The sequence below is a fragment of the Canis lupus genome, chromosome 3, assembly GCF_003254725.2.
Source record: "Canis lupus dingo isolate Sandy chromosome 3, ASM325472v2, whole genome shotgun sequence".
NCBI classification, from domain to species: Eukaryota; Metazoa; Chordata; class Mammalia; order Carnivora; family Canidae; genus Canis; species Canis lupus.
The window spans coordinates 49,862,505-49,883,275 of NC_064245.1; the positions used below are offsets into that span (position 1 = coordinate 49,862,505).

At 39.1% G+C, this 20,771-nt stretch overlaps 1 protein-coding gene across 7 annotated transcripts in view; it reads left to right on the top strand.

The window, feature by feature from the left end:
- AGBL1 (AGBL carboxypeptidase 1) overlaps positions 1 to 20,771 on the top strand; it is a 554,941-nt gene that overhangs the window by 39,543 nt on the left and 494,627 nt on the right. For all 7 annotated transcript variants that reach the window (XM_035714840.2, XM_025437815.3, XM_035714839.2 and 4 more), the window contains exon 12: positions 8,121 to 8,274. In XM_035714840.2, coding sequence (XP_035570733.1) covers positions 8,121 to 8,274 — 154 coding nt within the window. The remainder of the gene's footprint in view (positions 1 to 8,120; positions 8,275 to 20,771) is intronic.

The following is a 20,771-nucleotide window of genomic DNA, read 5'->3' on the forward strand; positions in this document are numbered from 1 at the left end:
AGCTGTGGTTATACTTAGTTATTGGCATGTGAATTCAGAAGCCTGCTGCTCTCGTCATTTATCCCAGCAATGTCCAATTACACGTGGCCCTGCTAGACCCGAGATGGAGATGGAGCATTCACCTCAAAACTGTTTTCCAGAGAACAGCAAAGATTCATTTCTGCAAAAAAGGAAATCCAACAGAAGTTTATCATTGGGTTACTTCTGGAAGTCTTCTGTATGTCTGGAGCCAGGATAATGCCCTAAGGATGGAGGTGTTGCATATTTGGTGGCAGGTGGAGCAGGGCAGTGATTTTGTTGAAGAGTGTAGGGAGGTAGTTGGCATGAACAAGTACAGTTTACAGAAATGAACTTAAGCTAAAATATGATAGGCATTTATTGGGTTGTAATATTATTAATCATAAAAATATAATAATTGAAAATTTTAACAGAGAATTCATAGTAGAAGAAAACTTTGAAACTTTGCTTCCTCCCACATTTGCTGCTGGGGGGCATGTTTTCTTATTTAGTTGAGTAGAGTTGATGCACAATGTTACATTCGTTTCAGGTGTATGACATAGTGATTGGACGTCTCTGCATGTTATGAGGTGCACACCACTAGTGTAGCTGCCATCTGTTTGAAGGACAGTGTTCATGGGCACGATGAGGCTCTTGTTTGTTTCTTTTGACTTTTTTCTCTTGTACTTAATTATGTTTGATGACTTCTGCAGTAGACTGAATCTGCTTTCTATATATGATTTATAAAAGCTAGGTTTTATTTTTTATTTTTTTGATTTGGCATCAGACACCAAAGAGTTATGGCCTATTTGTAACCTTGTGACATCACAAAATGATGGCCAGTGCTTCTGTTAAGAAGGCTCGCACAGCTCCCACCCATCCCATAAGGGACCCTGTAGCCATAATGAAATGTCAAATGAATGATTCTGATGGAAAAAAAAAAAATCCTCATAGAAATAATTCAGCAAAGATTGCATTTTCCGAAGCATATTCTATAGCATTCCAGTATCCTGAGATCTTTAAAGAAAAGGAGTGTAACAGTCGTATAAATTCATGAAGCACTGTGTGCTAGTTTTTCTTCTAGGCTCATGGTGCATATTGGTGAATTGAAGAATCTGAAAAGCTCTGTAGCCATGAAAGCAGTTTCATTTTCTTTAACTCACCATGTTCCCAGTGCTGTGGCTGTGAATTTCCCGCCCCTTCACCTCCCTGTCCACACCCCAGCACTTAGTAACGTCCTACAGAATATATTTGGGTAAGATGCTGCGGAAGAGAATCGTGTTTTCCCAGTTTGGGCGCCTAATCTTGAGAATATCGTGAAGCAAGGGTCACTCAGTCTGGATTTCAGTAATAACTAATACAGGGAGCATCTTTCACCCAGAAACTTACGAAAGTGATTAAAATAATTTGTTTACAATCACAGAGTCCTACCTAAATTCATGACTGTTTTTGTTCCTTTAACTAAGGTTCTGAAATTCCCCTTTAACCAGGGATGGCAGCGACATAGCTGACAGCCTGAAAGGGACATTTCCATACTTATCCTTGGCCATCTTTCCCAGGAGACCAGATGTCTGCTCCTTCTACCAGGACTTTAATTACACTGATTTAATATTGACTTTTTCTTTTCATACATCAATTTCTTCCATGAGCTTCCCTCAGGAGGATATTTTTCTGTTCTGTAATGTTTTGATTTTTGCTGTATTTCAAATCATTTTTACATATGCTTAATTTCATTTAATTGTTGCCAAATAATGTAGTTTATACAATTTTTACTTCTTGGGGGAAAACTTAGGAGATTTTTAAAAAGCCTTGTATATGATTGATTTTTGTTACAGTTTCATGGATATCTGAGAAAAAATGTTTTCTGTAAAGACAAAGTTTGACATTTATCTATAAAAGCAATATTGTTTAAACATTCTATATCATTGTTTTTGTGCGACTGATTTATTCAACACTTTATTAGAGTCTCCTACTCTTTGTACCATTCCCCCCCTTTTGCAGTTTCTATGTTGTATATTTCAATCTATGTTATTTGATTCTTAAGATTTATGGGTTTTATATATTCATTGTGAATCGTGCCCTTTATCAAAATAAGATTTTTAAATCCTATTTAATGTACTTGGTCTTAAATATGACTTTGTCATATATTACGATTGCTATGCCTACTTTAATTTATGTTTGCTTATCCTTTAAGTTTCAATATTTCTGTCCTAAAATATTTTAGTGGAGGCAAACAAAATAGATAATTTAGGAGTGCTTTTCATACACATTATCTTTCCTTTCTCTCAAAGTACTTCTTATATACAATAGGCAATGTGATTTTAAAAAAAGAATCTGAATGTTTTCATCATTTAATAAGATTGTTTAATATATTTATACTTATAACAATTTTTTATGTTACTTCTGTCATTTTGATTTTATGCTATTTTCCATGCTTCTTTGCTTTTCTTTTCTTCCTGTCTCCCTTCCTCCTTCCCTCCCTTCCTTACTTCCTCCCTCCCTCCCTTACTCCCTCCCTCACTTCCTTCCTTCCTCTCTCACTCTCACTTCCTTTCTTCCTCCTTCACTTCTTTCCTCCCCCCTCTGTTCCTTCCTCCCTTCCTTTGTTCCTTCCTTCCTTCCTTCCTTCCTTCCTTCCTTCCTTCCTTCCTTTCTCTCTTTCTTATGCAACATGGACCAACCACATTTTCTTTGATTTTTTTCCCCTTCGTGTTTATAAGTCTACTTGCATTTCCCTTTTTATTCTTAAAAAAAGTATTTGAGCCTATATTTCTCTATCAGTAATATCAGCTAACATTGAGTGTTTCCTATATGATAGGCACTTTTCACACACAGTATATGGCTAAATTATAGCAAGCACTGAATTGGGTATTTTTATATCCCTTTGAAAGATAAGAAAACTGAATCACAAAGAGGCTAAGTACAGAATTTACATACCTTTTCTAGAATCCACAGCCCAAATTTGAATCAAGGCAGTTTGACGCAAGAGCCTACCCTCTTAGTCATCTTGATATATTGCCTTTCTGTTCTCAAGGATCATATAATATCACTATGTCTATGTAAATTTAAAAAGTTCTTGTTTTGTTTTACTTTATTCTTCTCCTGTACATCTCTTTTTAAAAAGATTTATTTATTTATTTAAGAGAGGGAGGGGGAGAGGTTGAGAGAGAGAGAGAGAGAGAATATGAATGTGCTCAGGGTGGGGCAGAGGGAAAAGAAGGGAGAAACTCAAGCAGACTCTGTGTTGAGCTCAGAGATCGATGCAGGACTCCATCCTGTGACTGTAAGATCAGAACCTAAGCAGAAACCAAGAGTCAGATCCCTAACAGATACTGCACCACCCAGGTATCCCTGCATCTCTCTCTCCTTTTAAAACTTTTAAAATTTAAATTTGATTTAATTAATGTACAGTGTATAATTAGTTTTAGAGGTAGAATTCATTGATTTATCAGTGCTCATTACATCACATGGCTTCCCTAATGCCCATCACCCAATTATCCCATCCTCCCCTCCCTCTCCCCTCCAACAACGCTGTGTGTTTCCTATAGTTAAGAGTCTCCTATGATTTGGCTCCCTCTGTTTTCATCTTATTTTATTTTTCCTTCCCTTCCCCTATGTTAATCTGTTTTGTTTCTTAAATTCCACATATGAGTGACATCATACAGTATTTGTCTTTCTCTTGCTTACTTTTATTTAGTATAATACCCTCAAGTTCTATCCATGTTATTGCAAATGGCAGCGTTTCTTTTTATTGGCTGAGTAATATTCCAGTGTGTGTGTGTATGTGTGTGTGTGTGTGTGTGTGTGTGTGTGTGTGTGTACTACATCTTCTCTATCCATTTATCTATTGATGGACATCTGGGCTCTTTCCATAGTTTGGCTATTGTGGATGTTGCTGCTATAAACATTAGGGTGCAGGTGCCCCCTCAAATCACTGTATTTGCATCCTTTGGACAAATACCTAGTAGTGTAATTGCTGAGTTGTAGGGTAGCTCTATTTTTAACTTTTTAGGAACCTCCATACTGTTTTTCAGAATAGCTGTACCAGTTTGCATTCCCACCAGCAGTGTAAGAGGGTTCCCCTTTTCCTGCATTCTCACCATCTGTTGTCTTCTTTGTTGTTAATTTTAGACATTCTGACCGGTAACTGCACATTTCTTTTTAATTTCATTTTAGAACCGGATGACGATATTATGATTTGATAATCTTTGTTTTTCTCCCTACATAAGTATTTTTTATAGTGGCACTATTATATTTCTATATTATATTTTTGTTATGTTCATATTATATTTAAATTTGCTTTATATACTATATTATTATTTTATATTTGTATATTTGTATTTTAAGTTTGTATTATGTTGTAACCATGTTTTCAATAGTCATGTTGACTCAAACCTTGTTTAACTGGACTATCCGATTATATTGTTTCTTAGTCTGATTTTGGGGCAGCTGAAGTATGTCTTCAAGTTATTATTTTCAGTAAAAATAAGGTGATGTGTTTTCTGAGCTCTTGCCCATCTGAGCATGTATGCCACATGTGTTTGTGAGCAAGTACTTGGCTAGTTCTAGGTTAACCAGTGAATCAAGGCAGTGATAGCAATCTTTTCTACTTTCAAACACTAAGCATACTCCTTTTTCTCTGGCATCTAGTATTGCAGAAAGAAGTATGACTCACATATGACTTTTTTATGTGTACATATATGTATATGTGTAGGTTTATCTACACACACAAACACATATACTTACTTTTAAAAAATAATCCTGATTGTACAGTACAACCCCCACTATGCTCAATAAGGAACAGTGGTGCTGATTTTAGTTAGATTGGCAAACACACACTAGACTTTCCCAGGGAAAAATTTACTCATCCCCAAGAAAGGATATAGGGCAAGAAATCAGCAAAGGGCTTAGTGAAGATCTCTGGGCTCCCAGGCATGGATCCTTTTGCCCCAGTCACACTTGACTAAGGAAGTGTGTGATCATGATTGATGAACCTAACCCTAGCCTAGGAAAGCCATCAGCCCTGGGTTTTCTTCTACTTTCATACCTAGCTGGTTACATAGGCCTTTTTCTTTCTTTCTTTTTTTAAAGATTTTATTTATTTATTCATGAGAGACACAGAGAGAGACAGAGAGAGGCAGTGAGAGGCAGAGACACAGACAGAGGGAGAAGCAGGGTCCATGCAGGGAACCTGACATGGGACTCGATCCCACGTTTCCAGGATCATGCCTTGGGCTGAAGGTGGCACTAAACTTCTGAGCCACCCAGGCTGCCCTACATAGGCCTTTTAATTAAGTGTGTTTGTGTATATATACTTAGTTAGTCACCTTATCTTCTCAGAGGTGTGAGACTACCTTCCAATCTCCCATGCAGTGAATCTCAATGATATCTGATACTCACTGCTCAATGAACAATCACAAGAATGAAGTACAAAGGTTTGGTTCGGTACATGGGTATCAGTTGAATTCTCCTCTTAAATCCGGGATAGACACAGTCCTTCTAATTCTGTTACCTAGTATTGTGTCAAATGCTGATTCAGAAATATCACCAGAGCAACCTGTTTCTAAGACAGATGTTAATTTTTTTGCTTACCTTGGTGTGCTGGGCAGAACAATGCCCACCCCCCCCACACCCATGATGTTCATATCTTAATCCCTGGAACTTGTGAAGATATTCCTTTACATGGTACAAGAGATTTTGCAGATGTGATCAAGTTAAGGGTCTTGAGATGGAGAGGTTCTCCTGTTTGGAAATCACAAGATCTTTAAACAAGAAAGAATAAGACAGAAGAGTCAGGATCAGAGGAGGAGATGTAACTGTGGAAGCAGAGGTGAGATTGATGGGATTGCTGGCATTGGGGATGGAGGAAGGCACCATGAGGCAAGGAATGCAAGTGACTTCTAGGTGCTGGTAAAGGCAAGGGAATAAATTATCCTCTGGAGCCCCAAGAGGGAGTGCAGCTTTTCTAACACCTGGACTTTTGCCCAGTAAGGCCCATTTTGGACTTTGGACCTCCAGAAACATAAGACAATTAATCTGTGTTGCCTCTGTCCACTAAATTTGTGGTAATTTGTTATAACAGTGAAAGTAAACTAATATACCTGCAAGGAAGAATGTGACAGAGACTTGATACTACCTCAAAGAGGGAAGGGAGAAGGTAAGATATTTATTAAATCTTTAAAGTCTTGTTTAAGAGAATGTATTTTTTTAAATGTGGGGGCTTGATTAGCATTGGGTAAAGATGATGATACAGTAGTTTAAGATTGAGGGATACTGTAAGACAAAAATCTTGAGGAGAGTGTGATTTATATTTTTCTGGGCAAGAGTTACCTAGACTAGTATAGTTATGTTGAGACAGACAGGGAATAATAAAGTCAGTAGGCTATGTGGGGGTAGATGATTTGGGGTTTCAATTGTAAAGAGTATATAACTCAGGGTCAAATTTTCACATATCCCTGAGGCTAGAAGAAAGGTTACAGAGAATGATCTGGTAATATTTTCTTTCCTTGGGATTTTTTTTTTTCTTTTTCCTTGCAACTCAGATATTTTAATAGAGTACAAGTAGGTTTTAATCTACTTTTACCCAATTGCTAGGATTTTTACTTAGTTTAGAAAATTTTTTTTCTTCTTTACTTGTATATTACTTTTCTGTTACTGCTAGAACAAATTATCACAATTATCACAAACTTAATGGCTCAAATCTTTTGTTTTTATAGCTCTTTAAGTTAAAAGTCGACATGGGTCATACTGGGACAAAGTCAAGGTATTGGGGCCACATTCCTTCTGGAGACTATTGGAGAAGAATCCATTTTCTTGCCTTTCCAGTTTTTAGAGGAAACCATGTTCCTTGGCTTTTGACCTGCTTCCTTCATCTTCAAAGCCAACAATGGCAGCCTGAGTCCTTCTCATGCTACCATCTCTGGTTCTCTGCAGATGGGACAAGTTCCCTGCTTTTAAGCACTTGTGATTAGATTGTCCCCAGCTGAATAATGTGGTATAACTTCCCCATCTCAAGCTGACCTTAATCCTAAATATATCCACAAAGTCACTTTTGCCATGGAAGGTAACATATTTACGAGTTTGGAAGATTAGGGCATGGATCTTTGGGGGAGCCCTTAGTCTGCTGACCACTTTCATAGTAAGTCCTTTCTGCATGTAAGCACATCCTTTACTTTTTGAGGGCACTGCTCCCTTTTCAGTGATATGTCTTATGAATATTTTATATATATTTTCATAGGATTCATGTTTATTTTATTTATCTAGGAGGCATGTTATTTGTCAAAAAAACAAGGTGGGCAGTTTCTCCTTGGCCATAATACCTTCTTGATTATGGTGAAAACTTTAGGTCCTCAGCAGGAAGGATAAGTTTTGTACACTAATGTTCTTGTGCTGGAGGGGGAAGCTTCTCTCTCTGGTTACTGAGGTGACTATGTCACTGTTGTCAGAGTGTGCAGTATGGGTGGGAAGAACTCTCTTAATCTCTTTTTCTGATCAATCCCACTGTTCAAACTAGAGAAAATATAGTTGGAGGTCTTAAAGATTGTTGAGTCTTAGTTTCAATGACTATCCCACTTCTGTATCTTTCTGTGCTTTAAATGAGTGAATGGGAAGGTAGGGTAGAGAAAATAATCACTACTAGTTCACTGTTCTCTTCACCTAGCATCCCACCTGGATCAGTGCTTTGTATTATCCTTTAATGTGCTTACAACACTCTTTATATCGCTTGGTTCTAAAGTGATACGTGCTGCTGAAGCTCTCTGTCTCATGTTCCCAAGTGTCCTGGTTGTGCTCTCTCTTCATGGCCACATCCTTTATATCCCTCTGTGATGGGAAACATGCTGTATGCCCTGCCTTCTTTGTTTCAGTGCCACTCGAAAACAGATATTCTATTGTGAAGATGTGCAAAAATTGTGTTTCCTGTTCAGCCTCCCTGAACTTCTCCTAGCAAATAGGAATAGCCCTGTTGTTAATCACTTAATGCCCAATATCAGGTACACTAGGTGAACAAAAGTATGCCTAACCTAATAAGGAGATAAATGAAGATAAGCTCTGTTGCTATTTTCTATTGTTATTGTCAAAAGATTTCATGAATAATAATCACTTCTGTTTCATCTCTGCTCCAGACTCACCTTGACATCCTGGAAAAAAGTGTGAACCCCAAGCAAATCTACTTCCGCCAGGAGGTTCTCTGCCAGACGTTGGGAGGGAATTCGTGTCCATTGGTGACCATCACAGCCATGCCTGAGTCCAGTAGCTCTGACCATCTAGAGCAGTTCCGTGAGTAAAAAATGACAACGCTCTTTGAAGATTTGGTGGTCGTGGGGTGTCCTCACAGCCTTGGATGATCCCTGTCCTGTTGAGGTCAGAAGCTTCACAAAGGGTTGGGGAGTGGTCTGTCGTTTTAGAAATGTACTTCCCACTCTTGGTACAATGCAAAGGGTAAATATTAACATTGCCCTTTTGGTAAAGGGAGAAAAAATAGATTGCAAACTGTCAGGGAGAGGAAGACTTTTTGTAAATGAGAACAGTTTACTAGCGACAGTCACTTCCTCTCCTAAAACAGAACCAAGACTAGAGTCACATTTTTCAGTCAGGGCCTCTTCTGCCCATTCTCATTGCTGTTATACTGCTCCCAAGGTCAGACAAGGGCTGGAAAGGAAGAAAGTTGAGTTTTGGAGCCCTGGATGAAGAATCTGCTTGAGATTGAATACCATTTGGATTTGAAGGGCTGACAATGTGGAGGAGGCTCTAGCCAAGAACTGTCAAACCAAACCAACACACACACGTACCCCTGAAATGTTAGAGCCCTGAACATTAGTGTGACTTACCTGTAACCAATTAGCCTTTGAAGTTGGCTTTTGACATATTTAGGCAAAACTAAACAGAATGAAGGCTGTTTTGCAATACAGAAAAGTTTGTGAGATGAAAAAAAAGACTGGGGAGTAAAAATCTGGCTAATTTATCCCCAGAAGATGCAGCCATATCTGATGAAGTGCTAACCACTTTCAGGTGACTCTTTGGTGGATACGAAATGTAATTTCTCATACCCCATCAGCATCTGACAATGGCTGCTTAACAACCTGGCTAATCAACAACTGATTATCCCATCTGAATTAATGAGGCCCTAAAATACTTTAATGAATAATAAGGGATTTTCCAAAAATTCTCTTACGTGTTTCATGAATTTAAGAGCAATTTCTTTAACAGTCTAACAGTCACGGAGTCCTCTGCTTGCACATGAGCAGTTCTTGGAAGTTAGAGATGGCAATCCTTCCAGCACGACCTTCACTGGATGATTATTTATGTAAGAAAGTAGATCTGTGTAAGCCTGTGGTCTGAAGCTTTAGTTTCTAAATAGGAACTAGGAAAGAACCCAACATATAATTATGGGATGGAGCTGCCTCTGCTTTCACATTTTTGGGTACGCTGACACTGGGCTTTTGTTGGTGTCATAACTAGAAAGATCATTCCTACTTTAAGGAGAGGACTTAAAACATGGTAAAGATCCTTAAATAATTTGGCACTCTGAAATAGTTCAGTTAATAAAAAAAGAAATCTTAGCATACCCTTATGTGAATCACAGGAGTCTGGTTTCTGTCTACTAACATAAGATTAGTAATCATAAATGTGTGCTCTTATGAGTTTTCTCTCTTAAACGTGTGCTGAGGGGTGCTTGGGTGGCTCAGTTGGTTGAACAGCTGGCTCTTGGTTTGGGTTCAGGTCATGATCTTAGGGTGCTGGGATGGAGCAGCAGGGAGTCTGCTTGGGGATTCTCAATCTCCTTCTCCCTCTGCCCCTCCCCCCTTCTCTTTCTCCTTCTCTCTCTCTCTCTCTCAAATTAGTAGATAAATATTTTTCTAAAAGTACTGATATGTCAGCTGTTGTTTATATCAAGAAGTATTCTGGGTTGCCTAGGTGGTTTAGTTGTTAAGCCTCTGCTTTTTGCTTAGGTCATGATCCCAGCATTCTGGGATGGAGCACTGTATTGGGCTTCCAGCTCAGCAGGAAATATGCTTCTCCCTCTCCCCTCCCCTTGCTGTGTTTTCTCTCTCTCTCTCTCTCTATCCTGGAAAGATGTGGGGAGGACCCAGATGATGGTGCCATGAATGCTGTTCATTCTCCTTGAGGCACAGTAGACTTGCAAGTGACAATCATTGAGCTGGACCCAGAGGAAATTGGAGCTCTGTGCCACAAAAGAGGATGAATGAGAGCCCTTCTTCATAGGTGTGCCAAATACACAATGGTACATGTCCCATGCTTAGAAGGGCCGTGCACTTTGCTTCAATTCTTAAAAACTTTTTCCACAAGAAGCCCTACATTTTCATTTTGCAAAGGGCCCTGCAAGTTGTGTAATTGGAATTAATCTGAGGTCACACAAGTAAATATGACAAAGGGTGGTGCCCTGACTGCACTACCCTCCTCCTCTGCCAAGTCATGCTAGAGGAGTGGCAACTTACCTTGCTAGAACACTGAAAGTCTTATTTATATGCACCGTGCAGCTGCTCGGTATTGGTATCATTCTTTGTAATGGTGATTGAAGTCATCCATTTTACAGTTGAGGTAAGTGGAAGCTCAGAGAATTAACTACCCTCCCTAGTTCGTGGTGGCTCCTGGTTGGTTTCTGATTTTGTTATTCTGATTTGAGAGTCCATACACACAAAGGATGTCCTAACACAGTCATTTGAACAGGTGTTCATATTCCGCTCAGAACCAGAACTTTCCTTCCTCCCTACTTCATGTCCTGACATTATTAGAAGCTAGCTTCGTTGTTAATGTTGTTAAAGCAGTTCACACTAAGTTGACTACAAATAAACATATTATCCTCTTCCTGCTCACAGTGAATTTTATTTTTCCTTTCCTAACCCAGTGGAAACCTTTTCATGGAAGCTGTTTCTGATATTGTGACAGGAAGGCAGAGGGGAAGAGAAGATTCAGACCCCTCACGTCCCAGTACAGAGCTGAGATTGAGTGGCTGGGCTGTAGGGCTGGGGACATAATCTCAGACTATAGGCTCTAGATACTGTGCTACAGAATAAACAACTTCCTCAGCAAGGTAATACACATATATCTAAACTTTTAGGATGGAAAAAAGTAGCAAATGAGCCAGGAGCTCAAGACTCTCCTGCAGGCAGGCCTCTCTCCAGGTGAACTCCAATTGTCTCCCCGGCTTTCTCCCTCCTAGGACGAGGCCCATGTCATTCTACAGTGTGTTTTGCTGTGATTTGGGTAGTTTCTGGTGCAGCAGCTGCCACTCAGACTTCATACAGAGCTATTTGTGCACCAAAAGACTTTCTTTCCATGGTGTAGGATCATCACTTATTTCTGATTTTAGAAACCCAAGAAATAACAGCATGGCTCTGGGGCCCAGGGAGAAGACCCCTTGCTCAAGGCTGGTTCCCGTAGAGGTTGGACTGAAAATCCCAGACCTAGAGGTTACTGAGGATAATTTATTGATTACTTTTATTCCTTCCTGGGACCTGGGCTCCAGAGAGTCTCCAAGAAGGATTAATTTGGCTTGCTTTATTTTTCAAAAGCATTTTTTTTAAACAGATACTTTCCTGGAAACATTTAGCTTTATTTTCTTGATAAATATATTTTCAGCTCAGTGGTAGCCCAGTTTCCCTGGTGCATCTTTTACGGCTGTCTGGAGAATTGAGGACCAGTGCCTCCTCTCGGTGCTCCCAGGGGAAAATACTCACTTCACACCTCAGGGCCAAAATGCTGGCAGAGCTCCAAGAGCAAAGTCACTCTCTGCCCTTTTCAGCGGGACAGTGAACAGGGAAGTTGTCTGAGAAATTGTCCCTGAGATCATTACGGAGGAGACAGGCTTGAAGTGAAATGGATGATAAAAGGAACCGTTACAAAAGGACAAACAGCTTATTCTAGCTTCAGGATCTTAGTGGATGAGGCCCTGGGGAATTAGCAGGTCAAGGCCCTTTCTACCTGGTAAGATTCCAGATGTCAGAGGAGCCCTGGACATTTGGGATTTGTAGAGCAGAATGTGAGTGAGGAGTGAACAGCATCCAAAAGAATAGTGCAGAGGCTCCACCAGGTTGGAGCAGAGGGTATCACCTGAGCAGGTCTGGGGACAGGTTTGGCAGGTGAGATGGATCCAGGAAGTTGTTTTTAATGCTTTCTGAGACTAGGCTCCCTCTGCTAATGGTGTTCCGGCATAATTACACTTAGCATGGTTAGATCCTTCATACATTGTATATTAATAGGTACTTTGATTAACAGATGCTTTGAATATGCAACTTCAAAATAGAGAGTAGAAAAGTCATATTTTCTAAAGTTTATGTACTTTTCATGGATCGTATGTGTGTGTGTAGTCTTCTTTTTTGGATTTGCAATGAAGGTCATTCCTTACTCAAATCCTAGTGGAAGTGAGTGACAAACCCAGAGAGGAGAATGGTCCTGTGTCTCTGAGGCTCAGCCATTTCCCCAACCAGGCCTGCTTTCTGCTTCTTGCAGAAGGGCTGCCTCTATTGTCACACCTTCCTACGTTCATCATAATCTCTATTTTGCAAATGGCTGAGTCAAGCTTGCTTTAGGTGAATAAGCTGCTGGAGGCCACCAGGGTGGTAAGTGGTGGCTCAGGGAGGAGACCCCAGGCCACTAGCCCACAGTTCCAAGGTGGCCCTGTCCTTCAGAATCTGCCCTCAGGTCACTGATCCCAGAGTCCTGGGACTGAGTCCTGCATCGGGCTCCTTGCAGGGAGCCTGCTTTTCCCTCTGCCTATGTCTCTGCCCCTCTCTCAGTGAATTATTAGTCTCATGAATAATTAAAAGTGCAATCTTAAAAAAAAAAAAGAATCCGCCGTACCTTGGAGATTCCTCAGAAAGGTGCACAAACAGGACACACTGATTCTTAAAGACTGCCATCATTTTGTTTACTTTTCCATTTTTTCCACATTTCCCCCATGACCTCATTTTCTAAATTACCATTTCAACCCAGAGAAAGTTGGGTCCCTTTTTAATTTGGGAAGCTGTGTCTCTAGTTGGGGAGCTATGTCTCTGTGATGGATGCTTCATCTTTTTTCAGGAGCTTTATTGCCAAATTCCTCCCTCTTTTGGACATTGATGTATTCAGATTCTCTAACAATATTGTCTTGGGGCACCTGGATGGCTCAGTTGGTTGAGTGTCTGATTCTTGCTTTAGTCTCAGGTCTTGATCTCGGGCTCGTGGGATTGAGCCTGGTGTTGGGCTCCAAGCTCAGCAGGAAGTCTGCTTGAGATTCCTTCTCCCTCCCCTGGCCCTCCTTCCCCCTGCCCTCCCCCTCTTCCTTTCAAATCTCTCATCATCTCCCTCTGCCCCTACTTCTCTTATGCTCTCTCTCTAAAAAAAAAAAACAGACAAAAAAAACAAATAAAAAAACAAATAAGATTGTCTCGACTGTTCTCACAAGTTAGCTGAGAAGAATTTTCTGTGGGGAAAAATGGCATTCTCTTGTTAGAAACTCTCATTCTTGAAGCAACTCGTCACTGACTGACTCACTGACTCCTGAGAAGTCAGGAAACAACAAAGGTGGATGGGAGGGGGTGGACCTGCTATTTTTGCAACTGGAGACACCTCCACCCTACAGTTATAACCAAAAAGAGCAGAGCGTAACCTTTGTAGTCTCTGGAGGTGAGATCATCTCCCTCCACCGCCACGGCCTCCTCTGGCTCACACACTGTTCTTTCCGGGGGGCCTGAAGTAGGGGAGGCCAGAAGCTGCATTTGTAGTCCTTAAAGAATACCTTTCTCTTTTCCTTTTTCTTTTTCTTAAAAATATTCTCACAAAAGCAATGTTCTATTCAGCCTGCCATTATGCTAAAAGCTTTTCCTTGGAAGACAATAGCTGTTCTCAGAAAAAAGATTTACACGGGGTCCCGAGGGTATAATGAGCTACCACATGGCACCTGCCTCGGGTTGGGAATTGTCACTTGTAAGTGGTTTTAAATTAGAACAGAGTGGAAAAATACACAGTTACAGAATTCCCCTTTTGGCTTCTTTGCAAATCATTTTGCATCCTCTCTGGCCTTTGTCTCTTTCCGAGACACCTAATCAGGTATGAAGAACAGAGCTTTCTGCTGAGGAGAGCAAGAAGGGACAGAAGTAGTCCAAGGAAACAGAAACTCAAGTGAAATGAAAACCTCTCCCTCCCAGAATTTTCTGTTTTTTTCTGTCCCATGCCCCCTAACTCCTACAAAGACATGTGGGGCCAAGTATTACTAAGAGATCATTGAATTTTAGACCTTAAAAATCCATAAAGACCATTGAGTCTAGATTTCTCATTTGCTAGTGAGGGACTGAAGCTCAGGACTTGGCCTGATCTATCTAAGGAAACTCGCTGGCTGATGACAGCAGACATGGCCTTAGGCCTTAGACTTCTCATCTCCTGGTGAAATCCTCTTCTCCTTTTCTGTAAAGAGTTGCTTCTGGCAAATAGTAGAACTAACAAATGAACTACAAGAACATAAAGACTTCTACTCTGTGGATATCTTTTTAAAAAAGGAGTTAGAAGAGAAAAAGTGAACTGGACCCTTCCCTTGCCTTGGGATTTCCATCTCTTCAGGCAACCAGGACTAAGAACGATGGAAGATGTTAGGAATATGAAGGTAAATACTATTTAACCCTTGTCATTGAGACTCTCATGATCTATGTTTGAGGTAGGGAAGGTGTGTGTGTATGGTGTGTGTAACTCATGTTAATGGGACGTTGTGATATACAGCAAGTTACACCAGAAGAGGGGGATGAACATGGTTCATTGCAAGCAGACAAATTCTACCTGCATGGTGGAATCAGAGAGGGACTTAAACCCACAAGAGTGGGCTGTATAAATCCCATGTGTATGGTGGTCTTATATTGACACCACTATCAAAGAAACATCAGTCAGAAACCCCAAAACCATTTGAAAAACTATTTGTATCTCTCTTGAGAAGACATGATAGGGGAAATATTTAAAACATATCCAAACCACCTTAAATTTTTCCTCATCTTTCTTACTGATATCAAGCTGTACATCCAAAAAATATCTCAGTAACCCCCCCTTTTCAATTCAAACCCTCAAAATTGTAGGACATTTTGACTGATTGAATATCTCCTTTCTGCTTCCCATTTTTATCTTGACAGTCCAAAGAAAGGAAGGCTACAAATCCTTTCTCCTTCCAAGGCTGGTTGGAAGGAGTAGGAAAGAGTGTAAAACCTTACAGTTGAATAGCTTTGCTTATGCCCTGCCACATGTAAGTACTTTGGTCTTACAAAGTTTTTACATATTATTTGGCCCTGATAGTTTCCTTGTAAGATGAGGAAAAGAATAATTATTATGCCCATTGTATAATGATAAAGCTGAGGTTCAGTGTCATTTGGTCTGTATCTTGAAGTCAAATTGCCACAGGCAGAGAAATGAGGGAGTTTCTTATCTATCTATCTATCTATCTATCTATCTATCTATCTATCTATCTATTTATGAAAATGTGTGTAAGGAGGAGGGCCAGAGAGAGTCTCAAAAAGACTCCACACTGAGCACAGAGCTCAACATGGGGTTAGATCTCATGACCCTGAGATCAGGACCTGAACCGAAACCAAGAGTCAGAACTTAACCAACTGCACTACCTAGGATCCCTGCGGAGTGTCTTTTCAAGTAGAAAAAATAGCATTTGCAGAGGCAGGGAGGCCGGGACATGATGCTGTGAAAATCTCAGGGCACCAGGTCTACAGGACAATGGATTGATTATGGGATCAGATGATAGGTGAGAAAGGTAGTTAGGGCTGAGTGGTAAAGGCCCTTAATTTTCATGTTAGGAAGTGTGTCTGGAAGGCAATGATGGGCTAATAGGATATTACGAAAAGCAGAGAAATGACAAGATCAGATTCATTTTAGATGATAATTTTGTGGCAGTAATGTGGAGGGAAGTCAGAGTGAGGTGACATGGAACCTGGCATTCAGACTCCCTGGGGATGGGCGGGGAGTTGGGCGGGTCTAATGTGGGCTCTGCTGTTTATTAGCTTTATGGCCTTGAAAAGGGTGCTCAAACACTCTATGCCTTGGTTTTCCCATTTATAAATTATAAGTAATTAACAGTACTTTCTTCATGGGGAATCTGAAGATTATAAAGGGTTTAGAACAGTGCCTGGCACATAGTGCATACTCCAGAAATAATAGCAATTGTTAGTCCCCCAGATAGGTGATGAGGTTTCCAAGGAAGATAAGTCTAGAGAAATGGGAGGGAAGGGCCTAAATTTATAAGATACGTCTAAGTTAGAAGTGAGAGGTCTTGGTGATTGGTTGGGAGTAGGGATAAAGGGCACAGAGTTGAACTATTTCTACTCTGGGTATGGGTGCACAGTTTAATACCAACAAAGGCACATGAGAGCAAGGCTGCCATGGAGGGATAATGAGTTCAGTTTTAGAAATGTTCACTTTCAGAGGCCTGCAAATTATGTAAGAACTTGGCTTAGAGGCACCTGGGTGCCTCAGTGGTTGAGTGTCTGCCTTTGGCTTGGATTGTTGTCCTGGGGTCTTGGGATCGAGTCCCACATCAGGCTCCCTAGAGAGAGCCTACTTCTCCCTCTGCCTATGTCTCTGCCTCTCTCTCTGTGTGTCTCATGAATAAATAAATTAAATATCAAAAAAAGGAACTTGGCTAAACATAATTTTAAAGCCAATATGCTGTAAAATATAATCTGTTTCAGAGGAACTAAAACAAATTTTGTATTACCTAAATAATTTTATCAATTAGTAGGGATACTGAAAGCTGACTCTATGTGGTTACTATAGCAGAAACATGTAATACATCCCATCAAAATCCATCACAGAATATTCTATTCTATAAGTATACTCACGAGATAGAATTTATCTCTTTCAAGGGAATTAACTCTTTATGGAGTATTTACATATGACTAATTGTTCCATATAACAGCTCTGCGAGGTAAAGAAAACAAAGGATTGTATTCATTATGTTCATTTTCAGATGATAAAATTGAGGCCCTAGAAAGTCATATGATGAGTGATAGAGCTCTGATTTATTCCCAAACTGTGTGAATCTTTTTTTTTTTTTTTAACTGTGTGAATCTTAATCCCTGTATTCTGCTACTTCATTCAGTTGTGTGATAATGGGAGAAAATCCTTTACTTTCAAGATAAAAGTCCCGATATGTAATAGTAATTGTTTGTATTACAACTCATATGGTTTAGGTATTTCCAAATGTATGAGTACATATGTGGTCATATGAACATTAAGAACCCTTCTGGTTTGAGTAAAATCTCTATTTTGCTGCCTCTGCAAGACTCTGTCTTTCTCATCCATATCTTGCCCCTCAGTCACTCAGAATCCTTCAACTACACTAATCTTTCTATTCCTTGAACACAGCAACCTAACAGCCTCCCCTGGGCCTTTGTGTATGCTGTTCCCATTGAATAGAACATGTTCTCTCCATAGCTTGACATCTTTGATTTCCTCTTGGTATGTATTATTTATGTATTATCTGCCTTGCTGGATCACCATATTGAAAGTTACTCCTCCATTCAGAGCCCTTTTATCATGTGACCCAATCTGTTTTCTTCATGGCACTGTTGGCTCCATGAAAATACAGAATGTATGCTGTATTTTGTCACCATGGTTTCTCTAGGAACTTAGAGACCCTGCACAAAAGAGTTGCATACTAAATATTTATTGAACAAATCAATAAAATCCTGACATTGTTACCACCCACAATGTAGGGTCTTTAAACTCTCTTGAGAAGTTACCTCTTTCCTAGCTGTTTCTTGGAGATACACAAGGGTAGTCTCAAATTTGCTTATAAAACAGCCATTGGCTACAGTTGATCCTTATGGGTTAATCCATTCTCCGTGATGCTTGGGCTTCTCTTGGCTTCCCATTATTCTTGCTGCCATGAAGGGACCCTTGCAATGTCATGGCTGAGTTTCCAGAGAGTTGGATTCAGACCTCTGTGCCTCAACATTGCTTGGCACAAAGTCTTCCCAAGTTTCCTGTGATAATAACTCCTTCTTCACTGGCTGATCAGGGACCAGATAGCAACCATGTCCTATTATCCAGATACTTTTCTCTCTCTCTTGTGCTTAAGGCACAAAAACTAATCTAAACTCTCCTTTGTCCTTCAGACCTAAATGCAAAGGTTTTCATATCTATCAACACATGCTCTGAAAGGTGGCTTATCACTAACCCACCAGCTCCAAAAATAGTCAAACTCAGACTGCCAGACTATGCTAACCAGATGATACTCTGGTACATATATTTTGTGGAATACAACAAGAGCATGAGTGTGTTATTAAAATTCCTATTAAAATATATGGTTTTTAATATAACAAAAACAGTGAAATTTATTTTTATGGATATTTATATATGATAAAAAGTATAAAATCATTATGAAAAAGGATACCAGATTCAAGACAGTGATACTGTCTAAAGATGGAGTAAGCAGAAGGAGAAAGGGAAATGGCTTTTAAATCTATTTGGGAAATTTGTATTTTTCTTGGGAGGGGAGTCTATATTTCTTTTTCATTTTTAAAGATTTATTTATTTATTTATTTATTTTTTAAAAGATGTTATTTATTTTAGAGAGAGAGAGAGTATGAGCAGGGAGAAAGGCAGAGGGGGAGGGAGAGGGAGAGACTCTGAAGCAGACTCTGTGCTGAGTATGGAGCCCAGTGTGGGATCCATCTCATGACCCTTAGATCATGCCCTGAGCAGAAACAAAGGGTCAGATGCTTAACCAACTGAGCTGCTCAAGTGCCCTGGAAATTTGTATTTCTTAAAGAAAAATAGTTGTAAGGAAAATCTGCCAAACTGTCAACTTTCAAACCTGTATGGGTGTCTGTCATATAATTTTTTTAGCATCTCCAACTATATTTATATTTTCTTTTTAAAATTTAAAAGTTAAATTAAAAAGTGCCAACATGTCATTCTTGTTGAGTAAGTTTGGTAAATTAGAGTAAAATGTGAAAATAACCTCATATTTCTCTTGTTACTTCTCTCGAAGCAATTGCTGCTGACAGTCTTATGTTTATTTTTCACTACACACACACACACACACACACACACACACACACACAGAGGAATTCATAAATACTGAGTCTTGAAATTTAGATAAAATGGACTTACCTTAATTAGCTTTCTGACAATTCTGTGCTGTGGAAGTCCAAATCTCTTCCCCAAGAATTCTGAAATTGACAACCTCACCAAATTCTATGCCATCACTTTCAACTCCCACAAAAAATACAGCAGGTTATTTTCCTCCATAGCTCCATCGGCAATGGATTTATCAATCTTCTACATTTTCCTATTAAAAACAACAACAAAAATTCTTCCCTCCACATACCATTTCAAAGTTATTTCAGTTTGAATTTCTTTGAGCATAACTCAAGTAGTCCATACTTCTAAGCGTTTGTCATTTATATCTATTTAAATTTTTTAATTGAGTGTAATTGGCACACATTAGTTTTAGGTGTACAACATATTGATTTGACAAGTTTTTTTTCTGTTATATTATTATATAGTTTGTCTTTTTCTAAATTATGTATTTAGGGCTGTTTGCATATTAGGTATATTCTTTTTTGTTGAATAGTAATTCATTCATTTAGTAAATATTACTGAGTATTGACCTTGTTCTAAGCATTGAGGATAGAGTATTTGGTAGATATGTTCTTTTAGTCTGTCACTTCTTTTTAAATTAGCTTTTGTGCTTAGTGTTTTCACGGAGTCTACTATAACAATATTTTTCTTTATAGTTGTGAGCACAATGTGTTTGGGAAAATCTTCCCATTTTAAAGAGGGTTGGAAATAAGACCCAGTGCATTAAAGTGACTTGTGCATGGTTGCATAGCTAACCAATACAGAGCCAGAAATTGGAATCTGTCTTCTATAATGAGACAAAGTGCTTTATTTTTGATGTAATACTTTTGATGTAAAGTGTAAAAAGAATTCATATAACATATGGGTCTACATTAAAGAATAATAATAAGGGATAGTATCGAACACCCATGTATATACCATTCAGTTTAAGAAACATAATGTTGTCCATAATTTTACTCTCCTGTAACTCCTTCTCCAATGGCTCCCCACCATTTCTGCCTTAGAGTAACTACTATTCTGAACTGCGCATTAAATGGTCTCTTGTTTCTCCTTGTATTTTTAAATCACATTTTTGCATCTCCCTAAATAGTGTAGTGTTGAGTTTTCCTATTTAGAACTTTACCAATGCAACATATATTGTGGTTGACTTATTTTGTTAAACACACTTGAGTTTGAGCCACATTGGTATGTTTGAGTTGGTACGGAGTCATTCATTTCTAGTAGCTATATAATACTCCTATATAAGAATTTAGGAACAATCTATCCGTTTTACTGTTTGTGGCTAATTGGAATGTTCCCAGGTTGTGTTTTTCTATTACAGAGCTGCTATGAGTATATTACAATGTGCATGGCTCCTAATGCAGGGGTAATTGTTTTCTATGATATACATAATTATAATGACAGGATCATAGGACATCCTTTTGTTCAACTTGGTAATGCCAGTGTTCTCTAGAATGGTTGCACCAGTTTATACTCCCACTATCAGTGTTTGAACATGCTTATAGTGTCAGATCTTCCTCCAAACTTTGTATTGTCTAACTTTAATTTTATCAATCTAATCATGTTAAACAGTATCACATTGTGATTTTAATAAGCATTTCCTTTGTAACTGATGACATTAAGCATCTTTTATATATATATATATATATATATATATATATATATATATATATATATATATATTTAGGGGCCATTTTTAT